General features: G+C 40.4%; 2 protein-coding genes across 11 annotated transcripts in view; both read left to right on the top strand.

Moving 5' to 3' along the window:
• The window catches only part of KIF21A (kinesin family member 21A), an 88,311-nt gene extending 77,660 nt beyond the window's left edge, over positions 1–10,651 (top strand). For all 10 annotated transcript variants that reach the window (XM_027640000.1, XM_027640006.1, XM_027640004.1 and 7 more), the window contains 6 exons: positions 1,586–1,766; positions 2,128–2,292; positions 2,975–3,092; positions 4,316–4,486; positions 7,357–7,556; positions 9,396–10,651. In XM_027640000.1, coding sequence (XP_027495801.1) covers positions 1,586–1,766; positions 2,128–2,292; positions 2,975–3,092; positions 4,316–4,486; positions 7,357–7,556; positions 9,396–9,489 — 929 coding nt within the window. In that variant the 3' untranslated portion in view covers positions 9,490–10,651. The remainder of the gene's footprint in view (positions 1–1,585; positions 1,767–2,127; positions 2,293–2,974; positions 3,093–4,315; positions 4,487–7,356; positions 7,557–9,395) is intronic.
• A 1,330-nt stretch (positions 10,652–11,981) lies between these two features.
• LOC113945616 (sucrase-isomaltase, intestinal-like) overlaps positions 11,982–27,593 on the top strand; it is a 57,905-nt gene continuing 42,293 nt past the window's right edge. The window contains exons 1-7 of the mRNA XM_027640010.1: positions 11,982–12,057; positions 14,846–15,080; positions 15,533–15,635; positions 15,723–15,868; positions 25,139–25,307; positions 25,907–26,003; positions 26,787–26,899. Of these exons, the coding sequence (XP_027495811.1) occupies positions 12,021–12,057; positions 14,846–15,080; positions 15,533–15,635; positions 15,723–15,868; positions 25,139–25,307; positions 25,907–26,003; positions 26,787–26,899 (900 nt within the window). The 5' untranslated portion in view covers positions 11,982–12,020. The remainder of the gene's footprint in view (positions 12,058–14,845; positions 15,081–15,532; positions 15,636–15,722; positions 15,869–25,138; positions 25,308–25,906; positions 26,004–26,786; positions 26,900–27,593) is intronic.

The following is a 27,593-nucleotide window of genomic DNA, read 5'->3' as shown; positions in this document are numbered from 1 at the left end:
GCCCAGATTTTTAGTAGTCACTAAATTCCTTACTGGATGGTGCAGTCACTCTATGAACTTTTCAAACTGGTAAAAGCAGTGTTTTGAAGAAAACCTTCTAAAATCAACCAAACAAAAAACCCCCCAAAAAATCAAACACCCCCCCCCCTCCAAACAAACAAAAACCCACCAAACAAAACAACACCACCCCCCCCACTGCTAATATTCAGATATGGTTTCTGTGGCTATTCTGTTTGCTGGCTGTTAAAAATACCAAGACACACACTTTGAGTGAACCTTTGGTCTTGTAAGTTTTAAGCCAACATTTCAACATTTGTGCAAGTGTATGCAAGTGCAAAAAGACATTTATTTAGATTTTGTAAATGTTGCTTAGTTAATTTCTATTGAGATTTTTGAATTTGGAGTCTATGTGAGGAGGAGAAAAAAGCATTTTTAAAGATTTTATTTTACATCTTGATTTTTATTCTAAAATTTTGGATTTGGGATTTTTTTTATTTTTTTTTTAATATATGGATGCTTGCAGATGTTGCAAATATTTGCTTTTTTCAAGTCATATTCTAGCTTCCCATACTTATGGAAGAATTTTTCCGATATATATTTTTGGAGGGCAGTTTGCAAAGTACACTTCTACTCAAGAGCGTAGACAGCTGTTAAATTAAATAAGGTTAAATATTTTGAAATAGTTGCTGAAGCAGAAAGTCTCAGCTCACTGACATCAGATAATACTTGCAGCCAGTGTCAAATTCAGAAATTCCAATAAGCTCTTGTGTGCATTGCAGATATTTGGCTTGGTCTTGATAGTTGGTATTTTTAAAGGGGCTTGGTATACTTCCCTTCTTCATGGTCTTATAACTGTTGTCTATCCATGAAGCTTTCTCTTCATCTTTCCAGTACTTATTTCAGTATAAATGTATGTCTAAAATGTATGGAGTGATACAGACGTGCAACAAGGAGAGTTTTCTGTGCTCATGGTCAGTGTTGTGAATTTCTTGAAGACTTCTATTCATTTAGGAGTTTAGTACATAAAAGGTCGCAGCACTTAAATTCCTTTGCTCCTGAATGAAAACAGTGACTGAAGCACTTATGGTGGAATTTTCAGAGGTCCCTAAAATACTGGAGAGTTTGGATCACTTCTCACCTCTGTAGTTTTATTGTGGCAGTCAGAACTCTGTCATGCTAAGCCTCAAAACTCTTCCTGAACTACATTTTTGATGATGAATTCTTGAATTAAAAGCTTCATCTATCATCATCCGCACCTTACAGCCTGTAAACTGTGTATTTTCACTTCCCTTGAGATTTTTATCCTTTTAAAATTCTATGGGAGCTCATATGCAGATCTTGAATGCACATTTAATGATTAACCTTGCTTAGTTTTGACAGTGATAGATGATGCCTATATGTATTCTTTATGGCCTGTTTAATTTAGCTGTTTTTTGCAATGTCTGCATAAACGGAGAAAAATGTATGAACGCATGTACTTTTTTTTTTTAAATAACTGAGTTTAGGAAAACCATGGGATTTTTCTATTTTGGTTTTTTTTTGTTAATTATTAGTATTTTCCCCATTTTTGTTTGTCTTTATTTAGATCGTACCTGTAAAGTCTGGAATCTGGTAACTGGACAAGAGATTATGTCTCTAGGGAGTCATCCAAATAATGTTGTTTCTATTAAATATTGCAACTACACTAGCCTGGTCTTCACAGTCTCAACCTCCTATATCAAGGTGTGGGACATCAGAGATTCTGCTAAGTGTATTCGGACATTGACGTAAGTACGCTAAACCTCAGATGCCAAGAGTTCAAACGAGTCTTAATTTTAGGTACATTTTATTATATTTATTCAATAGTGCAGTACAGTGTAATTTAAGTACACTGCCTGTTGGGAATGGAAGCTTTCTTTATGTGTTCAGGCTAAGTCGGTAATGGGGCACCAGTAATATATGGAAACAAAAAGCAATTTGCATTCATGCCTATAGCGTTTTATCAAATGTTCAGTATTTGTAATTGGCTTATAGCCTTTTTTCCCAGTGAAATAGGTTTGGTTTTAAACTGTAAACAAAGCGTGGAGAACAAAATGTAGTATTTAGGGGTTTTTTCTTTTTTTTTTTCTCCTTCCTCTCTGTACTCAGGTCTTCAGGCCAAGCAATGCCTGCTGATGTGTGTTCAGGAAGTACTAACAGAACAGTTGCTATCCCAGCTGGAGAGAACCAGATCAACCAAATTGCACTAAATCCAACTGGCACATTCCTCTATGCAGCTGCTGGAAACTCAGTGAGGATGTGGGACCTGAAAAGGTACTGAACACCAGCTGAAGAGAATGTTCTTTAGGTTGTTACATGTGCATAGGAAGCAAAGTCATGCATACAAAATGGTCAATGAAGTGTTTCTTCTTTATTGTAGTGTCCATAACCTGGCAAAACGTGATCAAAATATGGATCAACTAATCCATACTGTGATGGTCACTGAGATAATGATTTTCTCATGTGTTAAGGTTGTGGTGAATTGTTTCAGTAAAAATGACTGGAAAAACAAAAGGTTTTGTTTGATAGGCACTATAAAACACACTCTTTTAAGGTGACTGTGAATCCTGACCAGTAATTGTTGATGAGATGATGAAAGCCAGTAGATGTAATGTAATATGGGACTATGATTGCTGCACTGTAAGAGCACTTTTCCAAGCAGAACCTGCACCCAAAGAGTGCATTCAAAATACAGAAAATACTTAGGAGGGGACTGATTTGTCTTTACTTTCAAATTTTTTAATTCTTATTTTACATAAATACAAGTTTTTGTTGCATTTAGCATAGATTTAACATTTACCTATGGATATGAACAATAGAGTATATGTAAAATGTAGGATGAGTAGTGAAGATGTAGGGAAAAATAAAAAGATCTGTTCTGTCAGAAACTGTGTGGTAGACTGTATTGGATATATAAAAAATTAACAAATCCTTATTTCTTCCCTTATCCTTGAAGATTTCAGTCTACAGGAAAGCTAACTGGTCACCAGGGTCCTGTTATGTGCCTTACTGTTGATCGAATTTCCAATGGGCAAGACCTTATTGTCACTGGTTCAAAGGATCATTATATAAAGGTAAACCATTAGTATTTGCTTATTTATTTTAACTCTTCACATTAGCATGGGATGGAGGCTTCAGCAAAAGTGACTTACATCTCCATATTTGAAATGTAATAGCCAAGATGGAAATTATTTCACCAGTCATGGATCATGAATAATGTTCAGTCTTGGGACTTTATGATCTTTAAGGTCCCTTCCAACCCCTTAACATGGTATGATTCTGTGATTCACTGCATGGGTAGGTCTGCTGGGAATAGTAGGTCTGGCCATAGATACTGCCATCCCCTGCCACTGAAAACTACTGTCTTGTCTTCTGAGTCAGTCATATTAGTCACCTCTGTCTAAATGCCTGATTTTTCTGGTTTATTGTTGAATTTTTTGTTACAATTGAAATGATGCATGTTAATTAAATGCAGTAACTTTTAAAATACCTTTAACTCACAAGGTGTTATTTTACACTACCAGCTCTTCCTTTTTTACTATCAAACTTGTTCATTCTAAAAGGCCAATAAAGAACAAATAATAGGGGATGAAGTCTGACATTTGCTTGTGAAACAGAGGTAGTGGTTTAAAAAGTTACGGCTCATCTGTTCCTTTTCAGCTCAGTCCCACTGGGTGAGTTCCAGCTCCCTACAATGCAAAATGAAACAGCATTGCTTGCACTACTGCTCTTGGGACAAAGACCTGATGGGATTGATTATGCCTTAAATTGTTAAAACAACCTGACTTAAAGAATCTAAGACCCTATTCTTGGAGCACAAGCCAGGAGAGGGGTGTGTCTAGTCCGTGAAAAGCATCAGTATGTAGTGGAATGTAACCCTTACCAAAACAACTTATCCGGAAAAATATATTAATGCTTCTTCCTGAAGCTGCCTGTGCAATTCTCCCAGCATGAATCATGTTTCCCAAACTCACTCATGAGCTTTGTTTCTCTAGTCCAACACACAGCGTACGTAGAGGCCCTTCGTATGAAGCTACTGTGTGTATCATATTCAAGTAGTAGTATTTCTTTCCAGAGCAGTCTTCTCTGAAGTCAGTGAAGCGTTCCTTATTTAGACAAGAGGTGGAAAAAGAGAAAGGAGTGGTTCTGGTAGATAAATTCTGTGAAATATACATCATGATACAGTGGTCTGTAATAAGACTTCCTAAGTTTTTTCCTTGAAGTTATTTGCTCCATGACTTTCAAGCACATTAGATGGCAGAAAATTTCACATAACATACTATGTTATTTATTTTAGATGTTTGATGTGACTGAAGGGGCTCTTGGAAGTGTAAGTCCTACACACAATTTTGAACCTCCTCATTATGACGGCATTGAAGCACTTGCTATTATGGGTGACAACCTTTTTAGTGGATCCAGAGATAATGGAATTAAGAAATGGGATTTGTCTCAAAAAGACCTTCTTCAGGTAATGGAAAAAATCATGCAGCTAGTGCGACAGTCATGCTGTAGAACTGTTTTCAGGCTGTGTAAGTGTTCAGGCTCATACAATGACTATTCACGTAGACACTGATGATTTTAACGGGGAAGGCATAGAGCACTGACTAGGAAAGAAATCAATAATATACTTGATCTTTACACTAGGAACACAGTTGCTTTTCTCTTCTGTGTATGTAGTGTCAGGAAATTCTGGTGAAGTGATTATTCTTCTATTTTAGTTCTGAGTGTGTGGGGTTTGTTTTTCTGCTTCAGAATGAAGGCAGCACTTGCCTCATCAGTGGCTGGAACCATTGGATATCATCCTTGTCATTGACAAGTTAGTAAATTTTGGACTGGGAACTCATTAATGAGAACCAATGCTTTAGATCAGACTAGAGAATATTTTCTTGTGAAGAGGGTTTATAACCTACCTTGCTCCACCCAGTCCTACCCCTTAGATCTCCATTCATCTTGCATACAATGCATATGTTATGTAATGTATACAACACATTCATAATAATGTTTGCTGATAGAACACATTTGCTGTATGTTTTTCTTATGTAAACAAAAAAAAAAGGGAAAGGGGTGCAAAAGGACCTCAAATCCAGGGGATTTGCAGTTTGTTTGGCATGAAGAACTTTGATTTTTGGCTACTTGATATAAGGTGGTCTGTTCTTTTAGGTCCTATGAGAGGTTGTTGAGGTACAGATACGATTGTTTAACTTGAGACTATGGAACTGGAAGGCAGAAAAACAAATACCAGAAAAGAGTTCTATTTTTGTAAAATCTGTTTAGATACCAATCATCTAATGATTTTGGGGGTGAGGAGGAACATGTCTTTTATCTACATTTAATGTGCAGACTGATAGCAAGGAAACAAATAGAATTTTAAAGTTTTGGAACATGAAAAAATAATGGACTGGTCATCTTAAGAAGAAAATTTCAATATGGGCCTACTTAGTATTCCATAAATACACAAACTTTCTTGACCTTCTTTCAAAATTGTCCAATTGGGTGCCAGTTCCTTTTCAGAATAATACGAAGACTTCACAGTTAAAATAAGAATTCATAAATGCAGCTTTTTACAGACAATTTTTGCTTGGCCATACTGGGACATCTACCCTCATATCTTTCTGTCCAGAGAATGTACTAAGCAGCTTATACCAAAACCACAGGAACAGGAAAGATCTTGTATTCTCAGAATGACTTCATTAAAGTTGTAAGAAGTGGTTTTGCTCTTGCATTTTAGGCTTATTAAAATATTACGAATATGCATTTTTGCTGTTGCAATTAATTTAACATCAGACAGAATATGGAACCAGGGGTGAAGTACTATGTAAATTGGTCTAATTATATTCCTTTTCTTATTTTCCTTGTGGTATACCTGCATTTCATAATTTATATACTTGGTGTCCCCCTGTTTGTTCTGTTGGTTTTAAAAGTAGAACTTGATAAAAATTATCTCACACTTCCTTCTTCCTTTGTATTTCTATAAAATGCTGTATATGTTTCAAGGAGGTAAGACCAAAGCATTTGACAAACTATAAATAATTTTTATTCACTGTCGTTTTTAGAAAATGTAGGGAAGTGCTGTTACTTTGCTAATCATGTGGTAATTCAGGGTGGAAGGACACACTGGAGGTCACAGTGTGAAGTTGGCCTGCTGGTCCAAGCAAGGCCAACTTTGTAGTTAGATCTGGTTTCTCAAGGCCTTGCCCAGCTGAGTTTTCAAAATCTCCAAGGTCACAGATTGAACTTTCTTAATCTACTTTCTTAATCACTCTTCTTAATCTACGAAGCAACCAAAACCTGAAACAACTTAGTTGCTTTACAGTATAAATGCTAAGTTGCATCAGAGGTCCTAGTTTGGCATATACAGGTTAAACAGATCTGATCTTCTGTAATTGATGAAAATCACTTAACAAGTATGCTATTCAAAAGAATTCAGAGACCATTTACTTCAACTTGGTGTTATACATCCCAAGCCATGAAACCTTGCTGTGACAAAACTAAGATTTATAAGAACCTCTCCCCCTCCCAGTTTCATGAAGTGCTGCAGAACAAGACTTATCAGTGTTGTGGTTACAGTCTGTATTATAGATGAAACACCAAGATGATCCTAGAAGGCTGAGAGTACTCCATGATATGAGAAATGGAGCAAAGTAAAGCAGTTCCTACCAAACTGAACTGCAGAAGAGCTCCTCTTGGTCCCCCTAAAAGACAGAAGACTCGGGCTATTATTTCCCTACTAACGGTACCAAAAGGATGCTGTTCTCAGTCGGTCTGTGAAGCATTTTGCTTTCTGAATTGGAAGTAAAATGCTAGTGCCCTTCCTCAATAAAGAATTAATGTGTTTTGTTAAGTGCAACATCTCAAAATCAATTTATAATGTGTAATGGGAGAAGAAGAAAGGAAGAAGGCAAACACAGAAACAGTTTCTGTCTTCCTGGTATATCTTTAAGCACTATTTTGGATTTTATTTTTACATGTTTTATAGCAGTTTTACAGCCAGACTTGAAACATATACAGAGGCCATATGTTTGAAAATGCATTCAAATATGCATTTTAAAATATGCAGGTTTATCATTATCCTGAACTGATTTCTGTTCCACATTAGGTCAGTAGTCTTTTGGATTTTCTTCTTGTTTTGCAGTACTGTTTCACAAAAAAGAAACAAACTCATGGTATAGAAGTAGCCTTATGGAAGTTATCACCCTCCTTGCTCTAAAGATGGAGGATCCACAGGGGTGGGATACACCCAGAGTCATGTAGCAAAACTGCTGCAGGACAGGAGTCGGGCTTACTTTTCTGTTTGTTCCTCCAAAAGTTTTTGAGACTTGCCTGCCTTGTCTTTTTCAGCAAGTTCCTAATGCTCATAAGGACTGGGTATGTGCTCTTGGTCTCATACCTAGCGCTCCAGTTCTGCTCAGCGGCTGCAGAGGAGGCATCCTCAAGCTCTGGAATGTGGATACCTTTGCACCCATTGGGGAGATGAAGGGACACGACAGCCCCATAAATGCCATCTGCACCAACTCCAGCCAGATTTTCACAGCAGCAGAGTGAGTTACTCGCCAAGAATCTTTCTTTTCCATCACTCCTGCTAGAATTCTGTACATGCAAATGTATTAGAACATTTTCAGTTGTATAAGTCACTTCATAGCAAGGATCAGGAGAACTGTCCAGTCCATACCCCTCAAAGCTAATAATCTATGACAGCCATCTCCAGAGTGGTGTGCTTGCACCCAGGGGATCTAGTGGGGTGCTGGGAGAAAATTAGTATTCAGTAGTACATGTATATAATTTATAAATTAATAAATACACATGGCAACGTGGGCTCAAAGTTTTTAGTGGTAGGGGTGCATGATCAAAAAGGTTTGGAGACCACTAACCTTAGAGGATGGCAGGGAGAATTTGGCAATAGTCGGGAACTTTATCCGCTTGTCTCTCAGTTGGGCTGTGTCCTGTTGGGACTCATTCCTGACGTGTGCGGATTTTTCTAGAAGCCATGGTAAGTGGTTGTTTTTGTTTTTTAAGTGCTGACATATTAGCAGAAGCTTTGCAAACCATCCTGTCCTTTAAACACCTTGATTTGAATATTTGTTTCCTCAGTAAAAGTGAGCAAATTGAGGACGCGAAACCTCAGGGGACTTGACCAAGAAAGAGCAAATTGTGGAAGCTTCTGGCCTTCTGAATGAAAAGCAGATCTTTCAGAATCATAACAGGATTTTAAAGTTGCCAAGTTGACCTTTTTTATGTTTAAGCACTAATAGAGGTAGAGATGTCAAAGCTTATGTCTCTGTTTGCCTAAAGATTATTAATAAGTTTAGAACATACATGCATCTGAAATTTATTCTTTTTTTACCATAAAAAAAAAATTACAGCCTTTTGGCACTTCTAACAGTGTGCCTAAGGTCTATAAAACTTAGACTATTTCTGGCAATTTACAGTGAAATGAAGGCACAAGTCAGAAAACACTTAAAACTGTCACAAAGTCTGCCCTGCCTGCTGGCTTCTTTTGTGGGGATTGCTAGTCACTCAGTTTTTATGAGATTCATAACTTACCTTTCATTGAATAAATTGCTATTTGTTTTACTTTTAAATTATGATAGTAGAGCTCTGTAACACATTCAGTGTGATGTTTGACTTACACATACTTTAAAATTGTGTAAATAGTGATTGTTTTCAAAAATACAGAATTACAGATTGCCTCTCCTGGGCTTCTAAACACCAGCTCACGGGTTTAAGCTTTCCAGCCCCTCATGAAGGTGTTTGGGTTTGTTGGGGTTTTTTTGTGGAGGGAGTTAGGACTTCATGTTGTCTTGTGGTTCTGAGCTTTTTTTACTTTTCCCTATAATGGACTGACACCTCTTGTGTAAATGGAGCCTGTTTCAGGTTTGATATTACCTGTTGTAACATTTCACACTCTTTTAATGACAGAAATTAGTTCTGTCCTGTTGAGTCTGTCTCCCTAATTCTGTAGCACACTGGCTGTTTGCCTGTGGTCTGCTGAGTTGCAAATAGCTACATGATGGAAGCTCTTCTCTGATGTCTACCTGAACCTATTACCATTGCTTGTATTTTAGAAAATTAGGTAGTAGGAGAGTAGGATTTTACTCTCCTTAGACATAAAGCTTTATACTTTCCTAGATGGTTAAAAGTAATAGCCAATGCTGTGATAAGGTTAGGGAATCTTAAATGTTGGACATCTTAGATTATGAAGTCTCCTGGAGGTGGAGTAACTCTTGCATACCCATTAAAGAAATGTTATTTTGCCAGCAATACCTTTCTCATTAAGACACCCAAGCTTTTAAGGAAGCTTCCCCCTGCCCCCCTCTCCAGTATCTCTCCTTCCCCAGTTTGATTAACTAGCACTAATATTGTTTTGTTTTGCTTTTCAGTGACCGGACTGTGAGGATCTGGAAAGCTCGAAATATAATAGATGGACAGATCTCAGATACAGGAGATGCAAGTGAAGATCTTGCCAGTAATTAAAATTATGGGTATAAATGAATATATTGATCAATTTGAGGTGCACTCTATGCAGTTTGCTGCATGTTTATTAGGTAAACACTGATGATTGGAACGAACTGACAATGTGTGAACTCTTCTACTAGACCTGCTGTCCTTAAAATATGTACTGTATTTAATAACCTCTTGGTAACACACTTGTGTCTCAACAGTCACATATGTATCTTTATATATTATGGCTGAATTTGTGTGCATATGTAATACTTGCAATTTAAATTAACTGGAATTCAGTCTTCTCTAATGACCATCTCAAAATTATAACCTGGAATATATAACAAAAGCGCTCTGCTGTATTTCACTCACAAGTATGATCAGCTGTTTTGCATTTTAGGGTAGCAGGGGAAGGATGGCGTCCCAGGAATCAGCCTGTGATTATGAGAGGCAGTTTCAAGATTCTAAAGGTCACTTACACTGTTGTTAGGAAAGTGGAGTGAATAATAGAGGGGAAGAAGCTGTTAATGATACATCTATCTGACATGGCTGTATCCTGCTAACAGCAAATGCCATATGATTTGTGTAATGTTAGCGTATAATCTGTGTTGACCAAAGTTGTGCAGCTGTGTATCTCTATGCTCAGGACTAGAACTCAAATACTCACAAGTTGGTATGTTTTATTTGTGTTTTGCCTATGTTCTGCAATGACTAGCTGTTCTTAAGGTCATGACAAATATATCTTAATCTATTTTTCTTATGGATTTGTTTCTATCATCTCACATTTTCTTTTTTTAAAGCAAATTGTCTTTCCTTTTTATCTAATTTTATATGCTGCTAAATGTATTTTAAATACACTGTTTTGCAAACCTTGGCAGTTACTTTGAGAACTGAACCACGTGTATTGGAAAAAGCTATGTAAATAGATGGTTGTATAAAGAAAATATCCTATCTTGTGCCTGTATGACTTTTAAAGCTCTTGGAGCATGGATATTGAGGGAGGATGTATAATTTACCCAACTGCTCTGAATATTAATTTGTAAATTCTGCAAATTTTGAAGTTTTATGTAGATTCAGATACAGTGTTTGGATATTGAGGTTTTTTGGTTGTTTTGTTTTTATTTTTCAGAAATACCAGTCTGTAAATTATAGCTTGTGTAGGTAACACTTAAATAAAGATGCGAATGTGAACTACTTTTTTGCCTTTTTCATCATACTTCCTTATAAAAAATTCACTTCCCCTGCAGAAGTCTTCAACGTAAAAAGCACAATTTTACACAATGCAATAGAGTAGCTTGCTGAGTAATATAGCCCATAGGTTGTTCTGGTATCCCACACCTGTGTTCTCGTTGGCCATTATTTGTATTTTGATAGTACTGAGAAACCTATTGGGATTCCTCCACACTAAGTACTGTACAGACTTAAAATGAAGCAGCTGGTTCCTGTTCCTATGAGATGACACTTCTTACCTTACTATGTATGGTCTGTCAAACAGAGAAGTTTTGATGACTCTTACTGATCTTGGAGGAATTATTTCTTTCTCTGCTCAGCTTGAAAGGAGATGAAAGTACTGCTTGTGATTTGCTTGTGAATTTATTCCAGGTTTTGGCAGAAATGGGTAATGAATGATATATATTGTTAAGAAACAATGTATAAGTTAGTTAAACAGCAGCAATACCAGTTAGTGTGTGTCTATCATGCTTTTTGGGCACTCAGAGGGTGTACACACAAATGATTTGGGTCTATATCACAACTTTGAGCAGAAGTCCCAGCGGAGAGTGGATTTACACACAAGACTCACGTGGCAGTCATTTTTGTGCCTGGTGGAGGGTCCCTGTCCCCCTGGGCCCAGTAGGTAAAACCCACCCATTGTGTTGTGCCAAGCTACACAAATGATGGCAACAGCGTGGTGATCCCTGGTTTTGGGGCTGGCATCTGGAAACTCTGAGTAGTTGTGGGATTTTTTAGTGTGTGTATAAGATTCATATGAATATTGTATTTTCCAGCTAAACCAGGTCTTACCATAGAAAACAGCTTTACTCTGAAAGCTCTTGCCATCAAGTAATTGGAAGAAAAATGTCATTTTGTAAAGGTCACAGTATCAAGTGTCTTGTTTTAATGGAGAATTCTTTGACTGTTTGTTTTTCTCCAAACATAATTTTTGCTGTAAAACCACATAAGAGACAAAAAATAATATGAAATCAGAAAAAGGTAAGCACTGGACTCTCATTGTCTGAAGATGCTTGTTTCAAAAAAAAAGATGAAGGTGGTCTCTGAAAAATTAATTATCTAAGAAGTCATGGGAAAATCATGTTCTCTCTGGAAGTTGGAATTCAAAAGCTGAGCAAACTTTGTGGACAAATTACTGACTACATCTTATCTGCTTAGACGTGTTCTTAAATACAGGCAAGGTCGTGTGTTACAATTAATCTCATGAAAGTTACAAATGTTGAGAAAATATTTGCAGTGTTTCTGATTGTGTATGGGAAACAGTGCTTATAGTGCCCCTGGCCTTGCATAAAAGGCTCCAGGCTGCCTGCAGAAGTCCTTTGACCGTGGCAGGGATGAGGAGCCTGTGTTTCTTGGCCATTGTACTCACAGGTAAATATACAGCATTTGTATTTTGTCATAGGCTTCAAAAGCCAAATACACATGTGGTAGCAACGAAAGAGCCATTAGAGGAGGTGATCATGTTCCATGTAAAAGGAGAGAACAGGCATGGCACTGACTCCACCTGAGGTGACTGTGGGAGGGCAATAGAGCTGACTTGTTTAGAAACATACCCCAGTCCTACAGTGTATTCAGCTCTTGGGCACCAGCACAGGCACACAGGACTCAGTGGGATCATTCAGCTCCTGAGAGTGACCCATTTCTTTGCTAGTGTGTTTTCTCTGATTTTACTCCAGCATACCAGAGGTTAATTTGGTCCAGAGTCTAATAAAGGGAGAATACATATTACTGTGTTGCTAGAGGAGGGAACCTGAAGCAAATGCCTTTGAAAAACATATGGATGAACCCAAAATATAAAGACTAAAGCTGTTAAATCAAAAACCATGTGGTAATACTTTAATTCCTTCCTTATACCTTAATTTTAATCTTAATTTTGCAAAATTGAAGTCAAGGTTTTTAAAAATCAATGAGGATAGTTTTCCATGTATATCTTTTCAACTACCTTGCTTTAGCTTCTGTTCCCATGGAAATTATCATGGAAAAGCAGCAAGTCGCCATAGCTGTTTCTATATATTCAACTGCTTGTTTGGATTTCATCTCCTATGTACGTTTACAGACATGGGCCATAAATATGGTGAAAATGATGCAGAGATTTTTTTAATTATTTTAAAAAGTAGGGAAAGAAAATTACATCTTCCCAGTTGCTACTATTACATTTGTACTACAATAGAAGTAAATCCAGGAACAAGAGATGAATGAGATTGCAGCCTTGTTCAGCTGCTTACACCTGCAAGTGTTTGTTTTTAAAATTTCCTGGAAAATGTAAACTTTGCATTAATGGGAGAAAAAAAAATAAACTTTCTGGCTTCTGCTGGGGCAATATTTTTTCCCTTGAACTAGTTTTGCATTTACAATATCCTTCATAAGAAGTATTTTGAAAGTATTTTACAATACAAATGAGTTCATAAAATTCTCCCACAAACCTATGCTATGTAAAATGAATGCCACATTAATAATCTGCTGTACTATGTTCAGTCATACTCTTTGATTTCAGCAATGAAAACGCCAATGCTGCGTTTGACTCCCATTGAAAAACACATCCCAAAGTAAAATGAAATGTCATGGGTTTAGTTTATTTTGTGCTCCAAGAAGAAATAATTTAGGGATTGCGGAAGGATGCTCATAGTCCTATTATGCTTTAGGTGAAAAAGAGGATCAGAATTTAGAGCTTTCCTATGTGACAGATCACGAGGGGTGAATACTGGACAGAGGGCAGTCAGCCTGTGGGACATCACTCTCTGCCCCGGAAAACAGAATGGAAGCCAGTCCTGCCTGCCAAGCAGCTGGCAAAGGTTTTCAGCCAGATAATTCCTGTTAATTCCTGCCTTTAGAGGATGATATGAGCTGCTGTGGCAGTGAGTAGCGAGCTCTGCTGAGCATCCTGGTAGCATCAGACCTGCGTGCCAGATGTTCCCATATAGAAGGGAGGATGAGAGTTTTCTCAAAAGAAAAATGTAGATGGCACTCAGCTCCTGCTTTTCAGCATTCTCATCCCCCACTCGGAAATCAACTCTGGCATTGCAGCATGATGGCATTCTCTAGTGAATCTACTAGATTTATTCTGTAAATTTTTCCAGTATGTATAATTATTGCTTGTGCACATCTGCTTGTAAAGTTCATTCTATGGAGAAGCCCAGACTGCATCAGCAGTCACGTTTTAGGCTTTCAAGCACACAACAGTCCACATGAAAGAAAAATTAAAGCAAAGGTATTAGTCATTTTATATCAAAGAGTAATTATTGTTCAAGTAGATTTAATCTTTAAATATTGCCATAATGACTAAAATTACATAAATTAGCATCAAAATAAGTATGCTGCCTGAAGTATGCCTGCTCACTCTCAGAATATTTGCTAACAACAGTTTGTCAGCATGGCAGAGAGCTGGTCTTGTGGTCCCCCTGCTCTTGAGAGGCTCACAATGTGCAGAGGAACTACAGGACTTGACCTTCAGCTGTAAAAAAGAAAATATTTAGCATCTTACTAAGGTTTTTTTTCAGGATGATTCTGCGAGTGACTAATATGTGCCTTTTCTTTTACTAGTGGCATCTCCCCTTTACTTGTAATCCTACTGTATCAATGCAAACTACTAATACTACGTGTATATCATAGTCGTATGATATAGAAAAGAAACCCAATACAAACGTATATATAATCAGTATTTTTCTATTTATATCATACAAGTACATGTTGATATCACATATTTGTATCTCTAAAGATAGATAACCTCTGTGATAACATGAGAATGAATAAACAGAAAATATAACATTTTAATATCAATAGCAGTCCTTGCCGAAGCATCCCTCCTGTTCAGCCAGCCTGCAGAGTTGGCTCTCTTGCCTCACCAGGAGCTTCATTACCCTGCTATTTAACTTTCCATGAGTATTTCAAGCAAGTCGTGCTTTAGTTGAGCACAAGCAGCTTTGAGAGGTGAATAATACAGACCCACTGCCTCAGCTTGTAAAAGAAAGTGACTGTTGCTCTTGCTCTGTCACGAGCAGGCTGCTCTGCTGTCATCTTAGTCCAAGGGACCATGAGTGTTGGCCCTAAAACAGGGAAAAAAGCACATAAAAAAAAAAACCAAACTGAAGAAGTTTGTATTGTTGTGGAGTTTTTTTTAACGTGGTTCTCTGCTGCTCTGACTGTTTTTCCCTGTGCCCAGCCCTAGGCGGGTGCCTTGGCTCCAGCCAGGATGCGCAGTGCCCTGGGGCCGTTGCAGTGAAGAAGCGCATCGACTGCCACCCCCAGCCAGGCGCGTCCCAGGAGGCCTGCGAGGCGCGGGGCTGCACCTGGTGCAGCACCGATGTGCCCAACGCTCCCTGGTGCTTCTTCCCTGAGGACAGTCCCTACGGCTACTCCCGGGCTGGGAACACTGAGAAGACAGACAAAGGCTGGAGGTGAGTGTGTGTGGCTCCTCAGATGCTGCCGGCTGGCGTTGCCCCACAACCACCGCTGCCGCCCTGGGGGCTCTCGCTGAAGACCTCCCCCAAGCTACTCCGATACTCACGCTCGGCTTGTGACAAGGAGGGTAATGGCCACGTTTCCCTGTGCATATGCCATGGAACTGGGGCACTGTGCTTTCACCACACCACTGGTGAGGAAGTCAGGCAGGGGCACAGGCGGGTCCCTCCCACCCTGGTAGCTGTGTCCCAGGAGACTCTGCGGTCTCCTTGCTTTGGTGGCACCTATTTTATCCATTAACATCAAGGACAGCGTAGGCTGACCTCTGGGATAATTTCTCTTGACAATGAAATAATGATTTATTTTGAAAGAGCTGACAGAATAGCTGGGTTGTTCCCCCAGCTCTCCCCAGGGTGGTCTCAGCCAGTGATCAATGTTTCCACTCCAGGGTCACACTGAACAAACGCCAGTCCTTGTCCCTCTTTGGAAATGACATTTCCCCAATCGTCTTGGAAGTGGAGTTCCAGACAAAGGACAGACTCCGGTTCAGGGTGAGCATTTGAGGAACTGGAATAATTTAACCAAAGCAATGCACACTGATTAGTGAGTTAACCTGCTCCCTCCTCACCTTGCTTTAGCTCTATGACCCCAACAAACGGAGGTTTGAAGTCCCACTCAAGATCGATGGTCCCGGGGCTACCGCTGAGGAAGCCAACTATGAGGTGGAATTCTTGGAGGACTCCATGCACTTCACAGTCAAGAGGAAAAGCACTGGCACTGTGCTGTGAGTACTAGAGGTGATTCATGTTGCTTTTTGTAGAAATTAGGTGTCATGGGGCAAGCACTGTTTCCTCACACTCTAGTGCTTGGTCTGTGAGACAAGGGGGTCAGAAGCAAACTGGATGTGGTATAAATGCAGATTTATACCTTGTCCCTGAAGGATATGCATTATTAATAGGAATATGTGCCTGTATAACAATCATCTACATATATGTATAAAAGGATGTTCAGGAAGTCAAATAACTTTTAAGGCTACAATATCATGGCTTGGGAAGCTGGTAGACTCAACTCATCAAAGCACTGAACTATGATTTCTGAAATTTGAGGTGTCAGGAGTTAAGCTTTAAATCTCCTGACTCTCCAATAGGCAAGTCTAGGTAACTAAACCTCAAAGCCACAGAGGCCATAAGCCTCTAACTTCCACTGATGTCAGTGAATGGCATTGTCCCTCTGCAAAAATACCATTTGTATTCTCAAGTTGGCACTGTAAGTTTAACTTCAGCAAAAGCTCCCCTCACTAACAAATGTCAACAGGTGTCATAATACCCCCTTCCATCAACATATCTATAGTGTGTAATGCTGATTAGGAAGACAGTCCCAGTCAAGGTGCACTCCTGCCAGCTGCTTTCGGGAATGGTACAACGAGCAGTGTAAGGATGGCTTAACATGAGTGATGTAAATAAGACAATACAGCCTCTAGAATGGTCTGCAGATGGAACTGCCATGCTGGGTTTTTAATGAGCTGACCATCCTTTAAAGTTACAGTCTCATGGCATCTCCTTATACATCACATAGTCAATTCTGTTAAGTTTTCTTTTTGCAAGCTATTGTAAATGTATGTATTATGCATTACTCCAATAACAAAAATAATTTAATTTCTCATTAGACTTAACAGTTCTGTGTAAACAGTGGACTAATGTTAAAGGCCCAGTTTTCTTCTCCTCATAATAAGAGGTTTCTGTAAAGGCTTATTAATTGGAATGCTGATGAAAGAGGTGAATGCATAACGAGACATGTGAGTGGCCTCATTCCCATTCAGCCCTCCTCATCCCCAGTCAAACCCCAATGGTTTAGCCTCAGTTAGTCAGTCCATCCTCAAACTTGAGACATCCCAGCTAAGGGAAGAGGCCTGCCATGGAGTAGATGGCAGGGTCTGATCCACTGAGCCACAAAGGTGCAACTCCAGCAAGAGGCAGAGGAGCACAAATTGGTCCCCACTGAGCAGGTTTCCAGGGGGGCACATTCACTGGCCTCCATGGGCTCGGGGAAGCCTCTTCCATAGCCCTGGCAGTGGGGCACCCCTTGTCCCCCAAAACCAGTGCCCAGCAGTGGCACAGGTGTGGGGTGTAGCAGTGCTGTGCTGCAGAGGCCGGGGAGGCAGAGGGCAGCCTTGGTTAGCAGCATCTGTGCAGCACTTGGCAGCAATGCTCCGCTCTCAAACATCCCATGGGAAATCATACACTGCCTTCAGGCAGCTGAAAGAGTGCTCCTGAAAGCCAGATGACCCCCAAAAGAGGAAATTGCGGGTGAATATAATGCACAGTTAATGGGCTTTATCCTGCAAACAATGGCAGGGCTGCTACCAAAAGATTCTCTTCAAGAGAGACACAGGATTTTGCATATATAGTTGCTGGGAATTTTTGTTTCATGTGAAATGGCACAGCAAATACTATAGACTGAAGGATCCTGTCAGGGAACCATTCCCCTTGCAGCTGAATCATATTTAGAGTTATATTCCCTGTCTGAGTAGCAAAAATGCTTTCCTTTCATTTGTTTGCCTGTCCATCCTGTCAGAGTGAGGGAATGCAAGTGCTCAGGGATAGCTCCACAGCCTATCTTAGAGGGATTTGCAACCTCCTTAGCCACCAGAAGTGCTGTGCAGATGGAAACCTTTCAAAACAGGAAAGCAAGTTATATATTCTGGCCTAAAAGCTGTGGCTGGCTGCATTTGCTTCATTGTGGAGGATGAACCCTCAGCAAGTGGCATTATAGGAGCATCGCCATCAGTGGCTGCACTTGGCTGGCTGGGTCCAGAGGAGCACTGGTGGCATATGGCATGTTAAGTACATTTTCATGTTAGTTCAACCTGCCCAAAGGCAGATTTGTATGCTAAAACCCAAATCTTTTCCTCTAGGCTCCCTCCAGAGTTGGTGCTGCAGGGCACCCAGCCTGCCTGGGCCAGGCACCAAGATGCAAAGCTGGTGGTCTCTGTGGCCACACCAGGTTAAGGCAAGTGCCCCTGAGAAACAGGCAATTGCCTAACACCTGGAGAGACTTCAGCCTCCTATTTTAAGATGTGAATGGCCATGGCCTTGCTGTCTGAATGAACAGCTGAATCAATCATATGCACACAAATACTGCTTAGAACAGTTGATGTGGGCAAATAAAGCCTCTTCAACAGGTGCTGCAGTTGCACTCCCCAGGTGTGAGTGGATAATAATTTGTGTCTGCACCAAGTCAGGTAGGAGTGCTCTGCTGGACCTTTTAACATCCCTGAGGAACTCTTTCTCATCCTAAAGCAATCCCAAATCATCAGATATCTGTTTTACGTGATGCTTCTTATCCCTTGCTAGCAGCTCCACACTGCTGGATGATGAACCCCCCAGAAAAGCCTAAATTCCCTCATGATCCCCAGTGTGCTCTGGCCCAGATGACAGTCCACCTGGGGACGGAGCAGTCTGTCCCAAGTAGAAACATGGTATGGGTTTGGGCTGTGCTTTCAAAGTCCATGTCTGTATTTCCCTACTCCCCTTTCCATGGTGCAGTCTGTCCTGCCATCCTTGTCTTTTTGCCGAAGGATTTGAAGCGCTGGAGTAGCTGATGGCAGGCTCCTGTCAGCTTGATAGAAAACCCTGTCTCTGCTCTACCACTCATGTACACAAAGCCTCCTCCTCGTGAGGAATGATTTAATTCCACGCTGGAAATGCTAAAGGGGAAAGACAGAGAAGGCTTTTTAGTATTCCTGAATGTGCTTTACTTGCTGCAGACGAGGAGACTTTGCCGTAGCTGAGCTACCCAAGGAGGGCAGGACAAACTTAGAGCTCCTTGTAATCACAGTAACAGGAGAGAGGAATAAATTATGTGAGGGGAGAGACATTAACAGCTGATTGCAAACCTCATGCAGAGCCAGGAGCAAGAATAAAAGGCCAAGTCCTGCTATATTTTCCGCTTGCTCCAAGATAATCAAGTGACAGCCACTGCTTCACCTGCATGGGGTGAGAATAGGACAGGGTCAGGTAGGGAGATGATCCAGGTGCTGCTGGGGGCTTCCAGGACCAGGACCTCTTGGGCTGTCTCCCTTTCTGCTCTCAGTAATGCCTCCTTCTTACCTTTTTCCTTCTCTCCCACTGCTGTCGTGTTCTCTGTCCCACCCCACCCTCCCTGCTCCTGCTCCTGCTCCTGCTCCTGCTCCTGCTCCTCCTCCTCTTCTTTACCCTCTCCAATGCTCCTACTGTTTCACTGGTAGCCAGGGAACATCCTTTTCTGTGCCAGTAGCTCTCCGAAGCCATGAGGGTGAAGAGGTGTCATGTCCATGCATTCACTGGCGAGGTGCCAAGGGGCTCAGATGAGACTCAAGGGCAGGCAAAGCTCCCACTCCCATCCAATGTCAAGTATTTTCTGTTTTTTTCTGGGGAAAACCAGAAACCTGAATCTAAGGTTGCAAGTCACAGTTCTGAACCATGAGAGACAGGGACTGGGGACTGAGTCTCCTGTCCCAGAGGTGAGGCTCCCAAACTAACATCTTTGTGAGACAGCAGAGGCTGCAGGGAGCCCCTCCCCACTCTCATCATACTTGGAAAATAACTGTTTTGGCAAATTGGTGTGATCAATGGCAAAACACTTTGTCAAGAGATTGCTTTAGTTTAGTAAATCCTTGCTCACAATATCCTAGTTGATCTTGCAGCTCTAACAGGAAACTCTCCTATTGCCAGCCAGGTTTATTGTTTACAGTAGTAAAACCAGGAGAGAAAATACTGTGTTGCAGTAAGGCAGAGGGAGAACTAAACAGCCTCTGTGTTGTTTTGCAGCACATGCACTTAAGTGCTATTCTCCTTCCTGCTCCTGCCACACTAACAACAGCAACCACTGGAGGAGGTAGTATCAAGAGTGAGCATGAAGGCTTCGAGAAAGCATACACTTCCTCAAGAACAGAGAGTAAAAGACTGGGAACTGTTTGCCCTAAGACAGTGATAAATAACAAATCGTTTTGCAGTGTGTGATTACTCAGTGGGACTCGTTGCCCCAGGGCAGCACTGACATGGGAGGCTTAGCAGGATACACATTCACGCACAATAAAACATCATCTGTAGGGAAAAAAAGCAAAACAACCCAAACTATTTTTGACTCCATTTCACAGCGTCATTTAATCCTATGAAAACAGCCAGAAACTTCCTCCATAAGCAGATTATTGCAAGACTGGCTCTGAGTGACATCTTTTGCCTTCCTTTGTGATATCAGGCCTGGGCCATTGTTGGAGACAGGCTGCAGAGGGACGAACTACTGATTTGATTCTCCACTTTAATATCCTGACTTTTCCTTCATGATGTCATACAAATAATGGAAGGCAGAACATTTTTTTCCAAACCAGATATGGGCTACTTTGGAATACCTTGTTTGCTATCACTTGGGAATATATGGCACAAATAACCAAAATCTAATCAAGGTTTTCCCTAATTTCCAAAAAGGCTGTTGCAGAGTTCAGCTGCCTTTTTTATTGATTGTGATAGTAAGCACAGACGCCACTTACCATGAAGACATTTTTACATAGGCAAGGCTATTAGAATGATTTATAAAACTATTGTCTTAAACTGCAGTTTTGCTGAAGGCCACGGGAGCAAATTGTATGCATCATGGGTAGCTTGGGTTTGTTCCTAGTTTGTAAGAGCTATTATTTCAGTCATCTAATCATTAAGATTTATGTTACATAGGCAAGAAGTATTGTAGGGCTATAACTTATCCAAGTGTTTTTCAGAAGAGAAATAAAGCATTATATATCCAACCACTTATAGGACATCCTGATATCACAACAATGAATACAGTAGAAGTAGAGCAGAACTGTGTCAATAGCTGTAAATATACCCTGCTGTTCTTTTTTTAAAAAATGTCGTATTTATGGAAAATCTGTTGGTTACTCATGCTGACTTTCTCCACCTATTTGATAAATCACCTTCAAAGTAAGATATGCAAGTAAAAATTCATTCTTGGTGTGCCTTCTGCAGTCCAGTGGTGTCCCAAGAATCACAACTAATAAGGAATACAGCTGTTGTGAAACAGTGTGTTATGGTTTAACCCCAGCTGGCAACTAAGCACCACGCAGCTGCTGACTCACTGCCTCTCCAAAAGATGGAGAGAATTGGAAGAGTATAAGTGAGAAAACTCATGGGTTGAGATAAGAACAGTCTAATAATGGAAAGAAAATATAATAATGATAATAATTATAATGATAATTATGATTATAATAACAGCAAACACAACAACAACAACAACAACAACAACAATAATAATAATAATAATGAATTAAAGGGAAAATAACAGAGAGAAAAATAAAAACCAAGAAAGAAAAGTGATGCAAATGAAAACAATTGCTTACCACCAGCAGATTGATGCCCAGGCAGTCCCTGAGCAGCAGTCTGCCTGGTTTTATTGCTCAGCATGAAGCCATATGGTATGGAGTATCCCTGGAGTCAGTTGAGGTCAGCTGTCCCAGCTGTGTTCCCTCCCAGCTACTTGCACTCCCCCAGCCTACACACTGGTGGGGCAGTGTGAGGGGCAGCAAAGGCCTTGACTCTGTTAAGCACTGCTCAGGAATATCTAAAACATCCCTGATCTATCAACAGTTTCCAGCACAAATCCAAAAAACAGCCCCACACCAGCTACTATGAAGAAAATTATCTCCAGCCAAAACCAGAATTCAGTGTCTCAAGTCTCCTAATTCTGGAGGTTTTGTAAGACCACTTTTAGAAATGCCAGCAGCTGCTTGCTCACAGCAGGTGAGTCACTGCTTTGAGCCGTTGTACACATTGCTTTTATTGGTCTCAACAAACCACAACAGAGCAAGGTTGTTCAACCAGGTAAATCCTCATGTCCGGTTCATATTACAAAGGACTGATGATTGCACTCCTGAAAACCATTTTGTACTGCCTGACTAAAAGTCATGCCCCTCTAACATTGTGACAATGTCAGTCATAAACTAAAACATGAACAGGACGTTTTATCTATCTGTCTACCCACCTTCCTTTAATACTACTTCCTTGGTCTACTGCAGTTATGTTTCATCCTGGTGACCAGTGGGTTGACTGCTGGGTATGAGACTAGTTCCCTTGCTGGCCAAAAATGTTAATTTTTACACAGTCTTTTCAATCTGAATCATTCTTTTTTTCCCGATAAGAGGTTAAAAATTAGAGAGATTTACTCTTGAGTGTAGTGCACAGTGTTTGGAAGAAAATGTTAACTTTTATCAGTCAGACTCCCTGGACAGGCCTCAGCTGAACTGTTTGCAGGCAACAGCCCAGACAGATGTTAAAGAGGCCAGTTTGTATTTTCATGGGCAGGAGTGTCCCCACTAACAGACACACTAACAGGTTAAGACTTTCAGCAGTGAACCTTCTTGTGCAAAGCAAAGGATTCTTGTCCTCTCGGGCTTTGCCATGTCTAACTGCTGGTAGGGGTTGAATTTTTGACAGTGAATGACTGTTCAGTTGTATTTTTAGACTTTTTTTAGATCCCTTCTGTTGTCCATTAGAGCAGTGTTATGGTTCATAGTACTCTTGGAGGAGAACCATGCAAATTCCTGCACACAGGATGTCATTTTATGCTCTCTCCTGTTTTGTTCCTTCTGTCTGGTTTAAACCAGCAGGAGGGGAGGTGGGAGAAATAGAATATTTTTATTTATTGTATCCAAGTGTTTAAGGAATGACATAGTTTTTTCATTTAAATGATCACTCTTTGCCAACACCACACCAGCAAACACATAAAGTAACACAACAGCCTCCCACAGTGCACTGCAGAGCAAAAGGACTCTGGAAGCTGCTTGGGAGTGGAGGCAGAGAGAGGTGCCAGGGGAAAACCTGACCATGCTGTCCTCTGGATGGAGATAACACAATGATGCCCAGAAAAAAATACAGAGTCATTACCAGCCTTTTTATGGCCTGGTTAATGCTATATTTAGTCCATAGCCGTGCTGGTGCGTGGAGGTCTAAGGAAAGAGGAGGCTGCTGGGGAGCAATGGCTGCTGACACCGCATGGGGAGCTGTGCTGGTGGGGGTGGCAGCCCTTGGAGAGCTGAGTGATGGAGGGCTACAGAGCAGGGCACTGTTTTGGCAATGTCATGCAGAAGTTGGGTACGTGACAGTTGCTTGAAGCAACGTGTGAGTCATAAAAGAGTGTCTCCATGACATATAAAGATATGGTGGGGCAGAGAGTTTGTTCTTAGGACTGTGGTTTGCACCACCCCGGTGATTCTACTGGTTAGGGAGGGGAGCTGCTGAGCTGAAGGAGTACTTTAATACCATGGTAACACTAATTGCTCTCATGATGAGAAATGTCAGTGCTGTAATGTGGATACTACAATTGTACAAAGCCTCATGTCCTCTGAACAGACATCATGGAGAGTGCTCAATGAGTTAGGACAGATATTTAAGCTCTTCCCAAAGCATTTCCCCTCTGGCAGCCTTTGCTTTTTGCAAAACCTTGTGGTCTGCTCAGAGCAGTGACCATTCATATCTTGGCACAGGGCAGAGCTGTGTGACAGCTCTCCTTTGGACAGGAATATAGCTCCAGAGCCCACCCCTATTCCAACACAGCAGCAGCCTCTTGCAGAAAAGCCTCTGTTTGCCAAGGGCTGGATCTAATTTTCAGGGATATGTTGTGTCCATAGCCCTCCTAAAAGTAAATAATCTTATTTGGTGCTGTGTGTAGGTGGAGAAGCTGATGGAAGGAAGGGAAGGAGGGAGGGGTTCCTGCTGGAAAAAAGGAAAAAAATCAAGAGCTAAATAAAATTCTTATTTTTCCTGCTTGTAAGAAAGACCAAATAGACTTTTAAAAACATACCTGGACCGTTCAGTATGTGTATTTGACTTTGGATTTGTGTGCTTGACTTTGGATTTGTCTGGGACAATCTAGGGATAGATTGTGCCTGCTTTTTGCTTGGAGAGGCAAAAGAGTGTCTCGAGTGTCCCAGTGAGTGGCTGCCCTTGCTTCCTCATTGGGAGAGTAGGCCAATGTAGTGGGAGCAGTTGTGGGTTCCCAGTCCTCCCAGCAGCAGGGACTTGTCCCCAAGCAGGGGTACTGGTGGCATGGGTGGCAAGCCACTCACCAGGGAGTGCTCCCCTTGTCGGGAGCTGCTCCCCACCGACACAGCCCACCTTCCTCTTCTCTGATTTACCGGTCAGTTTGATCAACCATTTCATTTTGTCAAAATCATTGACAGAAGACCATTAAAAGGAGAGTTATGCCACTTCTATGCTCCATGGTTTGGGCTCATTTATTTTAATAAGCTATAACAAATTCGCAGTTAAACAAGGCTTGAGAGGGTACTATTTAAATGTGGTACTTGTGGCATACACAGGACCATTAATAAAACACTTCTTCACAGCTTGACTATTTTCTCCCCCATCTAGCTCACAGCTTATCATATCACTAGAGATAGGAAACAGAATATAACACCTAATTAAAATGTGAGCCTGTGTCCACAGATGAGTCAATAGAAATAAAGGCATTAAGCTAGTGAGAGAAGCAGGAGAGAGTCATCACAATAAAAACATCTTGTTCAAGCAGACTCTGGAGGAAGCTATGCTCCTACCTTAGGCACCTGCATGAAGTTGGGGATAACATGACGTATTCAGGTCCTGATACAGAAAGACATTAAAAACTAAAAGCTGATAAAAAGTAAATGTCTGTTTTTCTCGTTAAGAATTCTGAACTCCACTGTGTAATAACAATTTTTAGCCGTTACTGTTGGTTGTCATAGAAATATCACAAGCAACTACTTATTTTGGTAATAGATTTATAGATAGTGTCTTCTGTTATTTTAGTTGTTCTTTTCCAAAATTATATTGATGCATTTTTTGAATAAGTAGATGAGATATCTGCGCCATCAGAAGATGATTTTAATGTATGTTAGGTTAAGCATTTCAGAGGCATGCATAGAATTTAATGGTTTTTTAATATTGTTATTCTCCAAAAGACATAAAAAGTAAAAATAGCCAGACATGAATTTAAAATTATACATACCAAAGATAAGCAAACTAATCATGTCTCCCTCTGTTTGTCACAGGTGGGACAGTCCCCTGGTCGACCTGTTTTTCTCCAACCAGTTCCTTCAGATCACCACTACTGTGCCATCCACTTCTGTGTATGGATTTGGTGAACATGAGCACCCGACCTTCAAACACAACATGGACTTCAGTACCTATGGCATGTATGCCAGGGATCAGGCACCAACGGTAATTCAGTTTATGCAGTGCTTTGTCCAAGCTTGTATCACCAAAAGGAGGTGGCAAGCATGGAACCTCACAAGTTTTGCAGATATCATCAGTTTTAATTAAATTAAAAAGCCATGAGTCATTTTGAGGGTACTTCGAAACCTTTCATCAGAAACTTTCTCACAGTGCAGTTTTCAGAAAAACTATTTTGTGTGCCAAAATTCTGGTTCAGAAAAGCATTGAATTTCATGCTTAGATCAATCCTTGTTCATCCAAACAAGCTGGACTTCAGCAGGACTCATTAGATATTTGGCTAAACTGGAATCAGTGGTTGATGAGTCTGTTTTAACCAGCAAGTGATTCCTACCCATGCCATTTTGGAGGGTTTGGCAGAATATGAAAGGTTTAACTCAGAAAAACTAAAAAGTGCCATTGTGACGAGGCATTAAAAATAACTCTTTTCTATCAATTTAACTTCACACCAGTTTAGATGAAAAATCCGTCGCCTTTCAAAACAAGCCTATGAATTAATTTCCTTGTCTATGGATATGTAGCTACCTGACAAAAACTATGAAAAATAGCAAAGTCAAGCCATATGTCATCTGCCATTTATGTTTCAGTCATTTGCCAACCTCTATGGAGTTCACCCTTTCTACATGTGTGTAGAACCTGACTCCAATGCCCATGGTGTTCTCCTTCTGAACTCCAATGCACAAGGTAAAAAGATATATGGATTTCCTATATGGACTGCATATAGAAAGATCAATAAGTATATAAAACTGCTTTAGCAATTGCTTTTTCAATGTGATACAAATATGAGTGACTGTTCCCTAACTAAGCTTCCAGGAATTACTATAGAGTTTTCAAAAGGATTTCATTAGAATGACTGTTTAACAAGGTAAGGTATTTTCAGAGAAAATATATGCTAAACTTTTTTTTGAATATAGATATACATAGAGGGAAAGAAGAAGGTGTAGGAAATTTCCTCTGAGATTGGCTTAACTAAATCAAATCAATTTAAGTTAGTCCTATATTCTATATGTGCAGAATAGTTTTGTAAGTTGCCATAGTCACCTTACTTTATTAATCTAGTGATATAATTTCAGAAAAGGGGAATCTTCACACAGTCTATAAAATCAGTTTCCCCTGGCAAGCAGTGGCTTCCAATAAGAAGATTAAAATAGCATAGAGGAACCCTAACCACAAGTTTGTTGATCCTTTTTATATAAATGAAATTTAGACAAATGGATCTATGCAATCTCCTCTCTGTGGGATTCTGTAATTTATTGCTGCACAGTGCCAGTCTGAATGCCTCTTAAACACTGACAGTGTTGGAGCATCAACCACATCTTAGGAAGCCTGGTCCAGTGTTTGACCACCCTCTTGGTAAAGAAATGCTTCCTAATGTCAAGTCTCAACTTCCCCTGATCCGTTCTTGACCCATTCCCATGTATAGTGCAGAGCTGGTTTGTACTGAGAACCTGTTTTTTTGTCTTTTAGATGTTACTCTGTCTCCAAACCCATCTTTGACTTTCCGCACTATTGGGGGGATCTTCGACTTCTATCTCTTCCTGGGACCGACCCCCGAAAATGTCATTCAGCAGTACACTGAGGTTAGTGGAAAAGTGCACAGGGCACATGGGGCAGTGCCTTGTAACAACAAGTCTCATCAGGATCTGGTAGTATTAGGTAGTGCAGCCAGAGCATTGTCATGATCTGTTTGTACAAAGCTGTAACTTCAGATCCGTGAGAAAACTGGCATATGCTCAAGCATCTGTGAGCAGTCTGAGTGTTGCAGGCTGGCTGGGTGTTCAGTGCACATCTCCAGCCTTTCCTGCAGTATTTCAGAATGGGGTTCAGGAGTGCATTAAAGGGATGCAATGATTAGAAAAAAAATCTGTTTAAGCTTACTCTTCTCTTGGCTGTCATAATTTTAGTCTTTGGTGTATGACCATGACTGTATTTTGACACTGTGGATGGAGAAAAACTAGGCAGAACACAGATGGGAATGTTTGGGAACTTTACATCTGCTGGATTTCAGAGGTGTTGGATGGACTTTAAAGGCTTTAAGCCTTTATTTGCCAGTGGAATTGCCTGTTGATTTTGGAGCCATCAGCATATTTTTTAGTAATGAAAACCCATGTAATTGCATTGGAGAGTATAGATGTGAAACAATACATTTACTGCTGTCTCACAGAGTGTAACTACTTTCTTTCCAATTGCCCAATGTTTTCCAGAGAACCGAGACTACACATGCGGATAGCTGTTTTGGAAATGTACATGCAATTTTTACCTAGTGAGGACTGC

This window comes from Corapipo altera, unplaced genomic scaffold (genome assembly GCF_003945725.1).
Source record: "Corapipo altera isolate COAL_440 unplaced genomic scaffold, ASM394572v1 1b, whole genome shotgun sequence".
In the NCBI taxonomy this organism is placed as follows: domain Eukaryota; kingdom Metazoa; phylum Chordata; class Aves; order Passeriformes; family Pipridae; genus Corapipo; species Corapipo altera.
This window is presented reverse-complemented; position numbering and strand designations above follow the sequence as displayed.